Source organism: Lepus europaeus, chromosome 4 (assembly GCF_033115175.1).
Source record: "Lepus europaeus isolate LE1 chromosome 4, mLepTim1.pri, whole genome shotgun sequence".
NCBI lineage: Eukaryota > Metazoa > Chordata > Mammalia > Lagomorpha > Leporidae > Lepus > Lepus europaeus.
Genome location: NC_084830.1, coordinates 109,565,900 through 109,583,198, shown reverse-complemented (window position 1 = coordinate 109,583,198; position 17,299 = coordinate 109,565,900). Strand labels below are relative to the sequence as shown.

Genomic DNA, 17,299 nt, shown 5'->3' with positions numbered 1-17,299 from the left:
GATTAAGGGCTTGCAAAATATTATGTTAATATTTACTTTTTCTGATACCAATGAAAATATTAGCTTGTAAATTGGCATTTACCTTCAAATAATATTGATTTCTGGGTCCTTGGTAGGCAGTTTTGATTACTTTTCATAGAACAATTACCTATACATTGGGGTGCTAAAATATGACTGCACATTTGAATATGAAGTTGTAAGAGGGTGAGCTCATATTTTCTCCTTCCACATCAGAAACAGTAAATGATACTTCAGCGTGTATGAGTGATACAGATGAGGAAAAGATCTTTTAACAGATAGTGAATAAGGTTGCATAATGTACACAGAACTGGCCAGTTCTCCAGCACAAGTGATAGAACATACCACATTGCCATAACAGAGGAACAGTGCTAACTGAAACAGACATTTCTGGAATAATAAGGGACCCGAGTCTCATTTTTGCCTGCCTGCCTGCCTGCCTGAATCTCAAGTGATTGCCAGGGAATCCATTTTCCTCACCAGAACCAACTGGTTGTTCTTTGTTCTCTTCTGACTTCATGTAGCGCCAAGCTCAAGGTTTTGTGGCATTGTCTGCAATTCCCACCCCTGATGCCTTCTACCCTATCAGAGACACGAGGCAGGAAAGCATGAGCTTAGGAGTAAAGCAGACATAACTGGACCTCCTGGCTCACCGACATCACCAGCTGGAGGATGTTGGACAATTCTTAATACCTTTGAGTCTCTCTGCTTACATGTGAACTGAAGGAAATGAGACCACTTGCTGGGAGTGGTGTGACCAGCAGTGACTTGCCATAGGGCTTTGAACAGCATAAGAGCCACATCAGTGTTTTTCAAGTAAATTAAGTACCAAATGCATTACCTGCACATAATAAGCACTCAGGAACTAACTACTGTTACTGTCACTTTACAACTATTTCTTAAGTGCCAGGCCCTGCTCTAGGCACTAAGGCTGTGTAGCCATGATCAGAATAGACTAAGTTCCTTCCCCCAAGAAGCTTATATTCTAGTAGAGAAAACAAAAGACAAATGAATAAACACATAAATTAATAACCAATTGTAGAAAGTGTCCTGTGAAAATTAAAGCAGGTTATAGGGTTGGAAAGCGATGGGAGAGGTGGCACTTGGGTACCACTTTAAACAGAGTGGTGAGGGAAGGCCTCCTGAGGAAGTGACATTCAAGTAGAATTGCTGCTCATTGCCAGCGCTATTTGCCTTAACTTCTCCTTACACCTGCTGGTGGCTTGTCTTCTAAGTTCGCCTCACAATTTCACTGGGGAAAGGGGTGGAGTCAGGAATTTCTTTGATGTGTAGCTCAGAATATTAATTGAGGAATTGAAATGTTAAAATACTGAATTTGTCTTTGTTCCGAATAAACATCCTTGCTATGGAAAAGCTTTGTTCCCGAGGAAGAATTCTGGGCTAACAATCTTCTGGTCACACTTTGATTACCATAAGCACCTCTCTAAGTCCATGTTAAACAGAAGATTACAAAGATGTTAATGGCTGTCATTTATTAAGTGCCTGGCATTGAGCAAGGGGAGTTGCAGGTGTTTTCTCATTTATTTAATCCTCACAGCTAACTTGATGAAGTAAATATTATGTCTCTTAATTACCGGTGAGCACACTAAGGCTTAGATGAGTAAAGTGACTTAACTCACAACCAGGTATCAAGCCTAGATAAACTTCTGATTTCAAAGTATCCACTCTTTCTAGCACCCTGATTTGCCTGCAGTTCCCATTACTATTCCTATCACTGTTCCCATTAAACAGTCCACATTTAGAAAGTACTTTTATCTTAGAAGAATAACATTATATGGTTTAAATGCAATGTACACATATATTGTCTGTTTAGGATTTGATAGTGTTTAGTTACTTATTACTGTTTATCAGATATTGAGGAAATAAGAACATTCTAAAATTTATCTTGGGCAGGTGTTGTGACACAGCAGATTAAGCTTTTACTTGAGACACATCCCACATCAGGGTGCTGATTCAAGTCCTGGCACTTCAGCTTCCAGTGCACCTTGCTGCTTATATACCTGAGAGGCAGCAGATGATGACTTAAGTGTTTATGCCCCTGCTCCTGGCGTGGGAACCTGGATGGAGTTCCAGGCTCCTAGCTTCAACCTGACCCCCCCCCCCCCCCCCCGGTTATTGTGGGCATTTGAGGAGTGAACCAGCACATGGAAGATGGGTGTCTCTCTCTCTCTCTCTCTTCTTCATGGTAGATGAAGATGAAATAAACATCAAAAACATAAATAAAACTTAGCTTTGTTGAGCAACTACTTTTCACTTAAACACAATATTTCCCTAATATATGAGTATGCCAGGCACTGTTCTAGTGCTAATACTGTAATACTAGTGCCACCATGACTACTTATTGAGCATCTTCTACTTGTCATGGATTATAACATTTAATCTTCATAACAACCCTCAAAGAGAGATATTTTATCCTTACTTTATAGATAAAAAACTGAGACTCAGTGGGTAGTAAACTATAAAGTGAGTGAACTATACAGTACTATCCAGTAAACTAAACAGTACAAATATAGGTTGGAATCGGATACTTGAGCCTGTTTACTATAGGGTCCTGCATCATTTTCTTTCACAGAAAACCATAAAGTTACAGTTTCCGCTCTCCAAGAAGCTAAGGTGAAGGTATTCTCTGTGTAGGCTGGTAGAATTAGTAGTTCGCATATACACACATTGTGAGTTGTATCTCATTGAATCCCCACAGTAATCCTGATCACAAGGTGGTAGTGGTGGTATGATATTGGTAATGTTACAATAGTAGCAGCAGTATTAGATATATGCTTAAATGTCTGCAATTGAAGGCAAAATGATGTTATAGGAAAGAGTCCAACGTAATGCTATGGAAAACCAGAGAGAAGGGAAAATACTTGCAGTGAAAATGGGAAGAGTTTAGCTCAGACATTAGGAAACCTGTTGTTTGGCCTGGGCCTTGCAGAATAATAGCTTCTGTGTAGTTCTGTTATTACCAGTTGACAGAGTGGGCGAATCTAAGAAGAAAAATTTGGTTGCAAGTCAGCTGACACAGCAGAGATTATAGTTTGTTCAGCTCTTACTCTTCATCCAAGACCCTGAGCCTGGTCCTGAACAGCACCAACTCATTGACCTTTCAGCATCTCTTTGCAAATAAAGCCAAGTTCCTTACTCTGTTGGACTCCTGAAACAAACCACTAAGGCTGAAAGGAAGAGAGAAATTCCTTAAGAATCAAAGGATCCCGATTCTACCAGTGATCCTCTGCATATGGTCTTGGGCTGTAGTTTTCTTATCTGTGAAACAATATATATATAGTTCAGTGTTTGTCGGATGTTCGTAGAGATCTGAATCACCTGGAGGGCTTGTTAAAACAAATTGCTGGACAGTGCCCCCCAGAGTTTCTGTTCCCAGGGTCTGGGATGGAACCTGGGAATTTGCATTTAACAAGTCCCCCAGTGATGTTGATGCTCCTGGGTCAAGAACCAAATTTTGAGGACCACTGGTCTTTTCTCTAAAATCTTTTTTCCTCTCTAAAGCTCTCTTGAGATGAGTAGGAAATCAAAATAGAAATCAGGGGGTCTGAATCATATGGTTCTATCTACAACTAATCAGGCCATCTTAAGCAAAACACTTCACTTTTTTCTGCTTGTTTCTTCAACACTAAAACACTAAAAAGGAAGCTCCTAGCTTCCTTTGACATAGGATGAATGGGAGAATCCAAGCCCATTTAAAAGGAACTTCTTTTGAAAAAATTGTATAAAAATTATCATTTGTGCATATCTATGTGTGAAGATTCTGTTTTGACAGAATCCTTACGGAAACTAGTCTACCTTTAAAATGAACAATTAATGGGAAATATCTTTTGACTCCTTTATCTATGAAGTAAAGGAAGCTTAGCCCAAGAGGAAATGTAGTTAAAATACAAATGATCCACGAGAGGCCCTATCCTTCTTGGCAGATAAAAGTTTCCCTGCCGTCTATTTAATAAATTAATTTTTTAAAAAAAGAATATAAATAAAAGAATAATAACTGAGCGCTATCTGGGCACCTGAGTCTGTGAGCCCTCTAGGGCCTTGGCACCTAGAGAGAAGGGGAAAAAAAGACCCTTGTCTCTGAGGCTTTGAAAAGTGGCCTTCCTTGAGGCACTAGGGAAGCTCTGGGGGCCCTAGAAGCAAAAGGGCTGAGGTGCCTGGGGCAAGAATCTGTTAGTTCCAATAAAGAGCTAGGGGGGAAAAATGGCTGGTAAGTAATTTTGCTATTTCATTTAGTGTAAAAGAGTAGGCAAAAGACCAGAATATTCAATGAGCCAAAGCACAAAATGTGGCCTGGATGTGAATACAGCCTGACCCCTTGTTGGGAAGACTTCTAAGCGTCAGTGAAACACTCGGGGTTGGGGCTAATGTACAATAGCATGCATTTTAAACCATGGTGACCCTTTTGTTTCTCCGATAGGCGAAGATGAAGATGAATTTGAAAATTTCATGCTGCCTCTTACAGTCTCTTTTGAAACAGTATTACAGATATTCAACAACAACTTTAAACAGGAAGAAGTGAAGGTGGGTTTGTTTCCAAGCATGAGGAAAGACACTTGCGCTCTTTCTAGAATGTCGAGATCCAGAAAAGAGTTTTGCATATCTGTGTTTACTCCACGCCTCCTTTGACCTGCATTCCTAATTGCATATGTCTTTCATAGATGGATTTTCCTAGGTTCTTACATAAATGGACTTTAAGATCAATGAATGGTTTTGGACATTCAGTTCATAATTAAATGGCACAGATACGTCTCTTATGGCAGTTACCATCTTTAATAAAACATTTCTCATGGTACTCCATGATAAATATCTACCCTGCACTAAATGTTTCAACATCTATATAGAGGAATGCACAAACATACACAAGCTAAAATACTACATCTCTAAATATTTTTTTAAACAAGAATTTATATAAATCAAGACTTTATTAAATGGCTAGGCATATATGTATAAATAGGAGCTGGTCTTGAAGTATTGCATTCTTAAACTGAACAAAGTGATTAGGATAACTGATAGCTAAATAAGGTTTTTATGTGCCTGTGGGAGCCATATTAGGATTGATTTGACAAGTCAGTTCAGCTGTGGCAACAGTCATAATATCTTAGACAACATTATGTTTTATTAGTAAAATCCTTAAGTGTAGCACGCTGTTTGTGACAAAACAGCCCCATATTTTAATGTGGGGGATGGGAGGCACAAGCTCTGCTAAATAGAAACAGTGCCTCCTGGAATTATAATGTATCCAGGCTATATTAAATAGGCTGACACTGATTATTATTTTTAAAAGACTAATAAATGCACTCCAGAGGACGTAGGCACCTATGTTGGTGATGATTGGGTCATATTTTATTGTTATTTAATATACATTGAAAGTATTAACCATCTTTTGTGTGACTTTTCCTCTCTTCTCCAAAAAGAAAAATAGCAATAGGAAACCAAGTAGAAAAATCATTACATTTGATGAATTTTTGTGTAAATCTGTGACCAAAAAAAATAATTAGCCAAATGGTATAGGTTTGAATTTAAAAATTCAGCTTTTGAAGTGAATATTTTATCAGGCTGGCAAGGTCATAGAAATTTGAAACCAAAAAAGATCTGACAGATTTTCTTTGTGTTTGTGTCTTGCTGAAATTCTTCAGCAGAGTTTCCATGCAGGTTAGCTGTATTTTTTAGATGTCTTCCAGATATTTTTAATGATCAGCCGTATCTATGTAGCTTTAAAATGGCGATTGCTGCCCTTTATCACAAAGAAGCAGTGAAGTTGAAAAACACCATCTTTATAAAAATTACATTTGTCTCATTTGAAGATTTCATTATATTGCAAGCCTGTTTTGATGTAATCCCATCTAGTTTGATAGAAACCATCTTCCCAGAGTCATTTTTAATGGAGTTCCAGTGATATATCCCTAAACCAGCAAGTTCTTAACGACCCTGGAAAGTGACTGCTTGATTACACTTTAACGGTATTTGCAAATAAAATCACAAGTAATTAAGGGGAAATCTCCAGGCTTTTGAGCAAGTTTGATGCATGATAACTGCCTGATTCAGCTTCATCTAGAGTAATGCTGTGTAGGCAACAGCTACTGAGATCAATAGCAACGTAATGATAGTGGCAGAATTAAGTGAGTAACCTGAGAACTGTGCCTCAGAATGCATGCAGCTGCCACGAACCAAGGCCACACAGTGCACTCCGTGCTTCCGTCCTAAATGTTCATCAAAAGACGCCCTGCAGGAAAATGGAGTTAGATGCTCTTTATTGCTGATCGTGTCTCTTGCCACATTTATCAGGGAAATTGGATTAGCAGTTGGCAGCTGCAGGTAGACAAGATTCTGCAGTGATTAAATATGCAGCTTGGCTGCATTTGTTGTGACAGACCTTTAGTAAATTCTACTGTAAGCACCATCTGTCTAATTTGTATAAAGAAAACTTGGTGCTTTAAGCTACCGATAAAGAACTAAATCTGTTGCTCTATCATAAACAAAACTTTTGCACTAAATGCTTTTAAATGTAATTTATTAGGTTAAGGCTATTTTTCTATCATGATGAATAAATAATACATGCAAAAGTGCTTTCAGGTACTTCATTTTGCAAGTACCAGAGATAAAAACAGTTCTGTTTTGTTCCTCAATAAAGTATTTAGTATTCCAACCCACAGGAGGTGATGCTGTTAAAATATCTCTATGAAAATGCCGCAGGACTGCCAAATTCATTTAATTTGCAGTCCTTACCAGGATTTTCTACTCTGTATTTGTAGATATTTTTCAAATGCAGATTTCAACATGAACTTAAACATTAAGGACCCGTGTTGCCAAATTGAAATATGGTTGTGAGGAGAGAAAAGGCTGGGAAACTTAAATTTATAGCTTTGTTTTCTTACTTAGTCCTAATGAAATTGAAGAGAACATTGAATTTTTGTCTTGGGTTTTGCTCTCCAAGTAAAGGGGGAAAAAAGAAAATGCTGTGACAAATCCTAGCTCTGGAGTATTATTTCAGAGTATGTGTTTCCCTCCTATAATTTTATCCATTGTGAAATATGGCCTAGTACTCCCCTGACTCATGCAGCATTTGTGATTTGGCCATGACGTCAAAGGTTTCAAGGAAAATGAATGAAAGCTTCTCAGAGGAAGAGGAGCAGTTAAATAGGAACCTGCTATCTTTAGTCCCTTCGTAAAAACTCCACAATGTTAAATTATTTAAAATCCTTGATTTTCAGCATGCGCACATTAAAAGTTTTCGCACTAAGTGCCAAATGTTGCAAACAGCACTTTAACAGAATGATTTTGCTTTGATCCCTGTAGCAGTTCCTGAATAATTTATCACAGGTTATTGCCTTAATTCTGGAGAGGGATAGAGCAATAAAGGCAGATGAAAACACTCCAGTTGAAACACCTTGGGGCCTGCTCATTCCTCTGACACGGCTCTTTTGTTGGAACTATTTAGAGGTTATTAAGATGTGTCTCCAGAATTAAGAGTATGCTGTAAGGATGAAGACAGCCATCTTAATTCTAAAGACAAAGCACAATGACCCTTCACCTTCTTTTTCTTTGTTGTTATTATATAGTAGAATTATGAGGATAATATTATAGCCGCCCCCAGTAGTGCCACTACAGTAAAGGGTCTGTCAGACTTTCCATTAGAAACCCTGTTTTGGGGGTCAGGGTGGAAGGAGCCACGTTTCAGCTGTTTCCCAGCCTATCTGTCTCGCAGTTGGCACGCAGACAACTTCCACCGCGCGGCGGACTGAAGCACTCATCAGTTTCTCCTTGAACTGTCCAAAAAAGGAATCCACGTAGATCCCCAGACCTGCCATACTCCGCAGAATTGCCTTACTAAAATTATTTTCAGATCAATCTAGTGTTGACCAATCATAGGAGAAAGGCAACTTTAAAAATAGACCTCTTTGTGCTATTCTAAATGAGATGGTAAACCGTGGCTCCTCCCCCCTAAATTTCCATCAGATCACCTCTTAGCCCCCACTTAGTTAGCAGCCTGATTGAGCTTCTAGTTAGTAGGGTTCTGTCTCATTCCAGAGGAGGGTATGTTGTAACTATGGAGGAAATACTCTGTTAGTACGCTAGTGTGTCTGTGTGGATTATTATTGGACTTTGTTCTTCTGCTTTGAGATAAGAGATAATTTTGAGCATAAGAAATTTGCATCTTATTCACATATACCTACCCTGTGGAATTTATTTAAAACATAAATTTAGTTATCATGTGTTTCCTCTGCTCTGTACTATTTTCTAAAGTAAAATGAATTGGTAGGATACAATTTCATAGCCACATTTTACTGCAATCAGAAGAACTGTAGATTTGAGTTAGTTAAAGCATTTCTATTACCTTGGCATCTTTTAAGGAAAGAAGATTTATGATCAACTAAAAATTAACCTCTTTGTACAATGAGACTGCAATGAATATTTTACTAAGAGCCTTTATACTAGCCACAAGGAAAGTAAAACTCATGGTTCCTGATGACAAATTTAAAGTTGAGTGATGCGTATCTTATACGTGTGCAGAAACTTAAGATTATTTGAAGAGTCATCTTTTACCTGTGATTGTACATAAATTAAAAATAGAACAAAAAGACTGTTAGTAGAAAGATTGCAAACACAGTAGTAAGAATTGTTCGAGGAAGGCTCCTTAAAGGTTCTGTTTTGTTCAGGAGACTGCATAGAACGTGGAAAGCTGAGAAGGAGAACAGCTCCAGCTGGTAGAAGAGAAGCAAAAGGCAGAATGATTTAGATTTGGGGTTGTTGCTGTTGCTGTTGGTGGTGTTTTAATAGCAGGTCGCATGAAGTAACTACATTGAGGCCAGCCAGTTATAGAAAAACAAGGACTGGTAAGATTATGAGAGGAAAAAGTAGGTCATTTTAAAGAAGCAGAAACAGAAATTCCGAATTCTCAGATTCAGAAATACAGGAAACCATCATTCTTACACATAAGTTAAATACTCTTGAAATCAACACCTAGTTAAGTCAAATCAACTTTTAGGAAGAGTAGGGAGGATGAAAAATTTCAGATACTTTCCGACAGTTTAACTATTATTTGCTACTTTGAAATGGTATTCAGCCATTAAGATGAAGATCAGGATGTGTTGCCTTCTCCCTAATGATAATTTAAACTCCTTGCTAAAAAGGTTTTCCTTAATTACCAAAGTGTGAAGAAAAAGAAAATCTGAAGGAAAGGAGTTTAGAGAGCACTTTCTGGTAGAATATTTCTACTGAAACAGTATCTTCAGAAATCACAGTTGCTTATCTCAGTTATCCAACCACCTTGTTTTGCAGTTATGTTTGTTTGTGCTTTTTGTTCCGACATCCTAGCATCTGTTCATGGGTTTTCTTTTTCTCTTTCCAAACATTATCCTAAGGACAGCTTAATTAAGAGTCCAGAATGCGAGTCAAGGGTCTGTTTGTTTTCCTCTAACAGTATATATGTGTGGAATGCTTGCTGCGTATCAGGCTCTGGCTAGACATTTTTATGTGAATTTCTTGAATTATTCATCATAGTACCTCTGTGAAAGAGGCATTATTAACCCCTTTCACAGGTGAGAAAACTGAGACTGATAAGTTGCCTTGCCTTAAGTCTTAAATAAAACTGGGATTCAAATTCAAGCCTTAGGACATCAAATATAGAACTCTTTTATTCTTATGTCTTTTCCTTGCTTGGGGAATGTGACTGTCATTCTGAGTACATCATAGTACTAGTAGGTCACCAAGCTAGTTTTATTTTATCCAGAGTCATTAAAGATATTCATTAGGAATCTTTAAATGCCAATATGTTTCCAGGGTAGACACTAACTATCAAAGACTAATTTCATACAAGTTGATGTTGTTAAGATTTGCTGCTATGAAATAATGTGCATACCCTGGGCATATCTGTTTTGTGATCCTGGCTTTATTATTATTTTTATTTCTACTTTAGCATTATTCAGAAACAAGATGTATTAATTTAAATTTTCCTAAGCTACTGAAATTATTACTTAGCTCCATTTATACGAAGCAAAGTGGAGTTGGTGAGCAGATTTGATGTTCTGTTTGTTTAAAAAGTCTATGGTTTTCTATAGAAAGGGATCTGAGCGAGACATTTTAGCTAATGAATCAAAATCAGATATGTGGTCATTATTGCCTGATTATTACTCCATCTGCTCTGCGCTAACGTGAAAATCAATTACTGTGTCTCTTTCCCACTGACAGCGTATGTTGATCGGGCTGGCAAGAGATCTTCGAGGGATTGCCTTTGCACTGAACACAAAGACCAGCTACACCATGCTGTTTGACTGGATGTATCCTTATTACACTGTGACAATACCAGCTCTGTGCACAGAGGGATGCCAGGCCCCTCGCTTTCGTTTAATAGTATGGCACAGTAGGGAAGAGGAAACAAAGCTAAATGAACTAATGTGTAATCAGCTAAAAATTACAGCACAGTGGCAGCAGTGCAGATAACTGAGCACAGCATTTGGAGACCCAGCTCAGAGAGGTCAGTTTTTTGGTGCCATTAAATATTGACAACTTAAAAATCACTTCCCCCAAACGATTGTTTATGCTGGGATTGCAGAGATAATCTGGCTAACATCTTTACTTGGGATCAATGAGTACTACCGTTTGGCATTTTCGAGGAGATTTGAATCTCTACTTCATCTCAATTAGCAAGGCTCAGAAGGTCACTTTATCTCTTTGAGGCTTAACTCATCATGCTGCAGGTTTTCATCATATTAATGGATACGAAAGGGGAGAAATAAATGGCCAGGATTTGTCATTTCATTTAAAATTTACCTTTGCCAAGGCTTACTACAGACAGAAAAATGTTAAAATCCCCCACAGAAATGCCTCATCATGTAAACAGCAAAAAAGAGCATAGACTGGTGTTAGAGGGACCAGACTTGAAGGCCCAGCTCTTCATTTATTGTGTAAACCTGGGTAAGTCATCTCACCTCTCTGAGACTTGGTTTCATCGTGTTCAAAAAGAGACCGCCCAGTAGCATTACTTACTATGACAAAAGTACATAATTACTTTATATAATGTCTCGTACAAATTCAGTATCCATAAATGGTTAATATTATTTTAATAGTATTTTATGAATATCTTCAATCCTAATAGGAAGTGATAATTTATACAAGTCAAACTAAGTATAATACAATGAATCACGCCTTCTGTACATGAAGCCATCAGAGCCCATAAGAAAAATTTGTAGTCAGAAAACTAATTTCCTTTTAAAGTCACACTGTTTCTCGGTTGTTTTGTTCAAATTCAAACTTCCTTTATAAATCAGATTGCAAAAAAAACTTTTCTTTTTTTAACATTTTTTTAATATTTGGCAGTTTTTAACTTTTTGCCATATCTACTTCATATGTAGATGTTATATGCATATGTAGATATTATATGCATATGTAGATATTACATGCAAAAGATAATTTTCAGCTGCCATGCCACGGTTGTGACCAAAAACATAACTAACAGGGATCTGAGCATATTTTAGGGAGGACTGAAAATTCTTGCATATTAATTTGAGTACTGACCTATCTTTATAATTACTATTAAAACCTCTTCATCAGATTTATGTGGCCAAGGAAAGGTTGGAGAGATTTTTCTGTCTTTGAGGAGTCATGCACATGTTTTATATCAGCATATAATGTACACGAAGGACAAACTAGAATTACACATGACCCTTTAATTTCTCTAAGCATCTCCAAAAGCCAAAGCTTTCATTTGAAAAAAATCACAAAATCTAGTTTTGACACTTTAAAGTTGATTTGGTTCTAGAAAACCTGGTAGAACTCTAGACTGTCCAGCAATTAGCATTTCATGTTGTCCTGTTTTGCAATTTTAACTGAATCGTGATCAGAAACTTCCCACTCATTGTTACTAGAAATATCTGCCATAATTGATACTGACCAAAATTTATAGAAGATTATTTTTAATTCAATCTATTTCCCGTTTCCTATCTCAGGTCCTTCTTTTTGACACTTATTTGAAATAAAACTTTTGTCCAGCAGATGGCAGAAAATAGCAAATGGAAAATCTTGGGACTGAATGTTTTGTTTTGAACTAGAAACCATTGTCTCCTCCATTTGACCATAGATGTTGACGTTATTAGGGTCAGGGGCGGAGGGCGAAGTGTCAGTTATGCAGGAAGCTATGTTAGATTGCCAAATAGGGTGGTTTGGTACTGGCCTTGCTTATAATAATTGAGTTTCAGTAGCAAATCAGCTTCCTTGGGAAAAGGCCAAAGGCTTTTCATAATTGTATTGACAACGAAATGAATATGATAAATGGTGTTCATTCAGTTGAGACAAGATTTATAGTTCTCCTTTGGGCAAGGGATGAAGAGCAAATATTTATAATAATAGTAAAATTTGTTTAAAAGTTGCATTATTTGATAATTCAAAAAGCTTTATTAAAATATTTCGAAATACTTTAAGCAGTTTCAGGTGATAAAGTACAGATTCTTTCCAAAGTATTAAAGTAATGCAAAAATGAATAAATATATGATAAAAATAACATGGATATGAAAGTCATTTGTTCTTCCTGAAATATTGATATGTCAAACCGTCAGTGATGATTCCCACATTACTGCTGGGGAAAGTTTATTTGCCTTTTATCCACATAAGTGTTATGTTCTTTAATTTGTTATACAATCCTTAGTATGCAGAAGAAACATCCTATAAGAGTACATGTCATCTTAAAGTCAAAATGCATTTTATTTATGGCGATTATTTGATAAAATGGTATTTTAGTGGTTAGCTATTTAATTCAGAAACATTTCTGTAAATACTGACTGCATTAACTGCTACACAAACCACATTGCTTATCACTGTGTCCTCCCAAAACTAAATTGCCTGAAACTACATAGCAACCATCTTGACAAATAGTTTCCATGACTGGAGAATTGAAGGAGGATCATTGATTTAGTTCTTTGCCCCTATAGTAGGAACATAGCAGTAAGCAAACACCTCTCCTCACAGTGCAGTTAATCACCGCGTTTAAACTTTTCTCAGATCACACTGAGGCTGAAGTATCAAGACTCCAGGGGGAAGCTGGGGGTTGGGGTGGGAGAAGGAATGTGTATGACATTATTTTCTCACGCTGGTCTTTTTTTTTTTTTTAAAGATTTTATTTATTTATTTGAGAGTCAGAGTTACAGACAGAGAAGGAGAGGCAGAGAGAGGTCTTCCATCTGCTGGTTCACTCCCCAAATGGCTGCAATGACCAGAGCTAGACCAATCCAGAGCCAGGAGCTTCTTCTGGGTCTCCCACATGGGTGCAGGGGCCCAAGCACTTGGGCCATCTTCTACTGCTTTCCCAGGCTGTAGCAGAGAGCTGGATCGGAAATGGAGCAGTAGGGACTCAAACCAGCGCCCATATGGGATGCTGGCACTGCAGGCGGAGGATTAACCTGTGCCACAGCGCCGGCCCCCACACTGGGTCTTCTTGTTTTCCTAATACTCATAAGACTTTTGAGCTCACTCTTTTTCAGCCAGGCAGTTGGGGCTGTTTGTCAGTGTGTGTAAACATATTATACAAAGACAAGGCCAAACAATGAGATATGTGAAAGAGCACAGACTTTGAAAGGGGGGTATTCTCAGTCTCTAGTCTTTGTTCTACCACTCAACAACCTGTGGATCTTGGGTAAGTTAGTGTCCCAGCATCCGTGTTCTATTCGGTGTAATGGGACTGTGAATACTTGTCTGCCTGATATGTTGCAGGAAATGTTGAGTGTCTGCGTCTGTGATTATGTAAAGGGCTTATTACAATGTCTGGCACAAAGTAAATACTCCACTGCTGTTCCTTTCCCTAATATGTAATGAGACAAAGGAATCCTGTTTACTCACTTATTCAACAAATTAGGCCTCCTCAGTCCAATGTACTAGATTTCATGAGGGATATAGATTACATCAACGCAAATCCTACCCAGAGTGAGCTTATAATTTAATGGAGTCAGTTAGATATCTATATAAATGACTTATAATAAAATCTAGAAAGTGCCATAGATAAAATGGAAGAGTGGTTGTATTTAGCTGGGGAATTGGGAAAGGCTCTGGATCTTACCAAATCGTGTAGGGCCTGGACCGTGTGGAAATAGGCAGAGAGATTTTCTGCTGTCCTCATCACCAGGGTTAGGAAGTGAATAATGAAGATGTTTTATTATGGACAACTTATTTCATGGTTGGAAGTATGTAAGTTTTCTGGGACCCTTGAATATTAAGTGAATTCCATAGGTAATATAAATCAATGGGTGAATATGACTGACTAAGAAAATCAAGAAAAAAATAATTGGCAATATCACATTGGACAAACTAAAATAGGAAAGAAAGCAAATCTGAAAAAAATCACTGTTCAGCGAGCATTTTTGTGAGTGTTCCAGGCCAGGCACAGGCAGCACAAGAATGAATAAAATATATTGCTGTTTAGAAGCTCACAGCCTTATGAGTATGTGAAAACTAATAATTAAATATCAATAAAGGTGCATGCAAAATGTCATATGACAATATACGAGGAAGAGTTTGGTGTTTTAGATAAAGAGGGAAGGCTTCCCAGAAGAAGTGAAAGTTGAGTTAAACTTTGAAAAACCCAAACATTTTCCAGATGAAAGAGGGGAAAGGCTTCCAGCAGCTGCAGGTACCATCATGGAAAAACATGCAGGTATTTAAAGGAGTACCTTTAAAACGAGCTCTGAACTGGCAGGCTATTTTTTTTTTCTAGAATCACATCCTCAGACCCTCATTTCATAAGAATTTTAACAAAAACTCTCATGTTGCCTTCTAATGTATATGATGCCTTCTCTACTGTGAAACCCCAAAAGGAAAGAATTCTGTTTTTACTCATTGCTGTTTTCTTGGGGTCCAGCAGGTAGTAACACTAATCATGGATGGATGAATGCATGGGAAGAACAAAACTTGATACTTTTCATTTTTTTTTTCATATTTGGCATCCCATAAGGAAATGTCCTATCATTAATGCCTTTGATTTTTCATGTATCTGATACAGAAATTAGGAATTCATTGAGAAGGGATATATGAAAGCAATTCGACCTGTGCATGTTCCACCTAAGGGCTCCCACTTTCTTGCTCCTATCTGTGTATATGTAGTCCTCACAAGACCACTGGAAAATTAAACTCGTGGAGTGGGTCCGGGCTGTCACCCCGTAATCTGAGCCTGGCATCCCACTCTGAAGCCCTTTAACCTCCCTGCTTAGCAGACCTCCTCTCTGCTTTCCAATAATCACTCATTTTCTCTGTGGCAGTCACCTCTGTCAGAAGCATATTAGAATTGTCACCACTCTCATTCCAGACAGGAAAGGGAGCATCCCCTCGTACCCCGGCCTTAGCCCACAGCGAATGCAGTGTGCTCTGAAAAATATGATGGCCCTAATGCCTTCAGAGTGCTTTGCAAAGGGGCCGGGTGTGCCTCCAGTATTCTGAGGTCCTGAGACTTGGATCTTCTCAGTTTCCTGATGAACCTCCCTGATGCTTTTCCATGAATGATGACTAGGTTTATGCTCAGGAGATGTCTTGGTGAAATATTTTCTCACCTGGCTCCTCTGGCCCTGCTTCAGACTTGCAATACTCTAAGCGTCGCTCTTACGTGTCTGCCATCCTGAAATGACCACAAATTCCCTAAGTATAAAAGCCGTGGCTTCCCTAACTCGGGAGCGCTGGCCCCTAGCACACAGAACATCGCACATAGCTTCTACTGTTTGTCAGAAATAGCAGCTGCCCTAGTCCTTAGAAAAAACAAAACAGTAATTATCTGACAACAGCCCAAATAAAGCTAGTCATCAGATTCACTGATTGACTTTTTTCGTCTTCATCCCACTGAAACCTCGCTCACACCTGTACACGCACTTCTTCTCACCCTTCGCTACTTTAGTTTCCTTTGTAATAGTTTCTAACTTTTTTTTATTCTTTTTTTCCTTTTTTTTGACAGGCAGAGTGGATAGTGAGAGAGAGAGAGACAGAGAGAAAGGTCTTCCTTTTTGCCATTGGTTCACTCTCCAATGGCCGCTGTGGCCGGCACATCTCGCTGATCCGAAGCCAGGAGCCAGGTGCTTCTCCTGGTCTCCCACATGGGTGCAGGGCCCAAGCACTTGGGCCATCCTCCACTGCCTTCCTGGGCCATAGCAGAGAGCTGGCCTGGAAGAGGGGCAACCAGGATAGAATCCGGCGCCCCAACCGGGACTAGAGCCCAGTGTGCCGGCGCCGCAAGGCAGAGGATTAGCCGGTTAAGCCACGGCGCCAGCCTCTAACTTTTTTTTATTCTGTGTATTATTAGAATTAAATTCCATGAGAGCAGGGATTTTTTAGTGTTGTGTTCAGTGGTGTCTGCAGAGAGTCTAAGACAGTGCTTGTTATAGAGTAGGACTTCGGTAAGTATTTGTTCAACAAATTGTTTATGTATATGCAAATAGAAACTTGACATGGTATCTCTGGCAAAGGAGTTTTTTTTCTTTTCACTTTTAGGGAGCAATCTACTCTTAAGGCTTTAAGGTACTTCTTAAAAAAAATAAAAAATAAAAATAAAAATTAAAAAAAGGCCGGCGCCACAGCTCACTAGGCTAATCCTCCACCTTGCGGCGCCGGCACACCGGGTTCTAGTCCCGGTCGGGGCACCGATCCTGTCCCGGTTGCCCCTCTTCCAGGCCAGCTCTCTGCTGTGGCCAGGGAGTGCAGTGGAGGATGGCCCAAGTGCTTGGGCCCTGCACCCCATGGGAGACCAGGAGAAGCACCTGGCTCCTGCCATCGGATCAGCACAGTGCACCTGCCGCAGCGCGCTACTGCGGCAGCCATTGGAGGGTGAACCAACGGCAAAAGGAAGACCTTTCTGTCTGTCTCTCTCTCACTGTCCACTCTGTCTGTAAAAAAAAAAAAAAGGTACTTCTTTTCTTGGAGCATTATGTAGATCTTTTTCTAAAACCTCAGAGTAAAATGCATAGTTAAGGATTTTTTACATAGTAGTTCCTTTTTGTTCCTTTTCTGGAAAGCAGAGCGCAATATCGTCCATCTGCTAGTTTGTTCCCCTTTAAATGCCCACAACTGCCAAGGCTGAGCCAGACCAAAGCCAGGAGCCAGGGTGGCAGGACTCAAGTACTTGAGCCATCAAATCCTGCCTCCGGGGATGTGCACTAGCAGAGAGCTAGATGGGAAGCAGAGGCAGGACTTCATCCTAGGCACTCCCATGTGGGAGGCAGGCATCCCACACGTTAGCTTGACACACTGCAGTGCAACACCCACATCTAAATAGTAGTTCCAATCAGATATGTTACAC

At 39.0% G+C, this 17,299-nt stretch overlaps 1 protein-coding gene across 5 annotated transcripts in view; it reads left to right on the top strand.

The window, feature by feature from the left end:
• Window positions 1-17,299, top strand: part of RANBP17 (RAN binding protein 17) — a 364,714-nt gene that overhangs the window by 278,484 nt on the left and 68,931 nt on the right. For all 5 annotated transcript variants that reach the window (XM_062188701.1, XM_062188698.1, XM_062188700.1 and 2 more), the window contains 2 exons: window positions 4,457-4,560; window positions 10,228-10,316. In XM_062188701.1, the coding sequence (XP_062044685.1) occupies window positions 4,457-4,560; window positions 10,228-10,316 (193 nt within the window). The remainder of the gene's footprint in view (window positions 1-4,456; window positions 4,561-10,227; window positions 10,317-17,299) is intronic.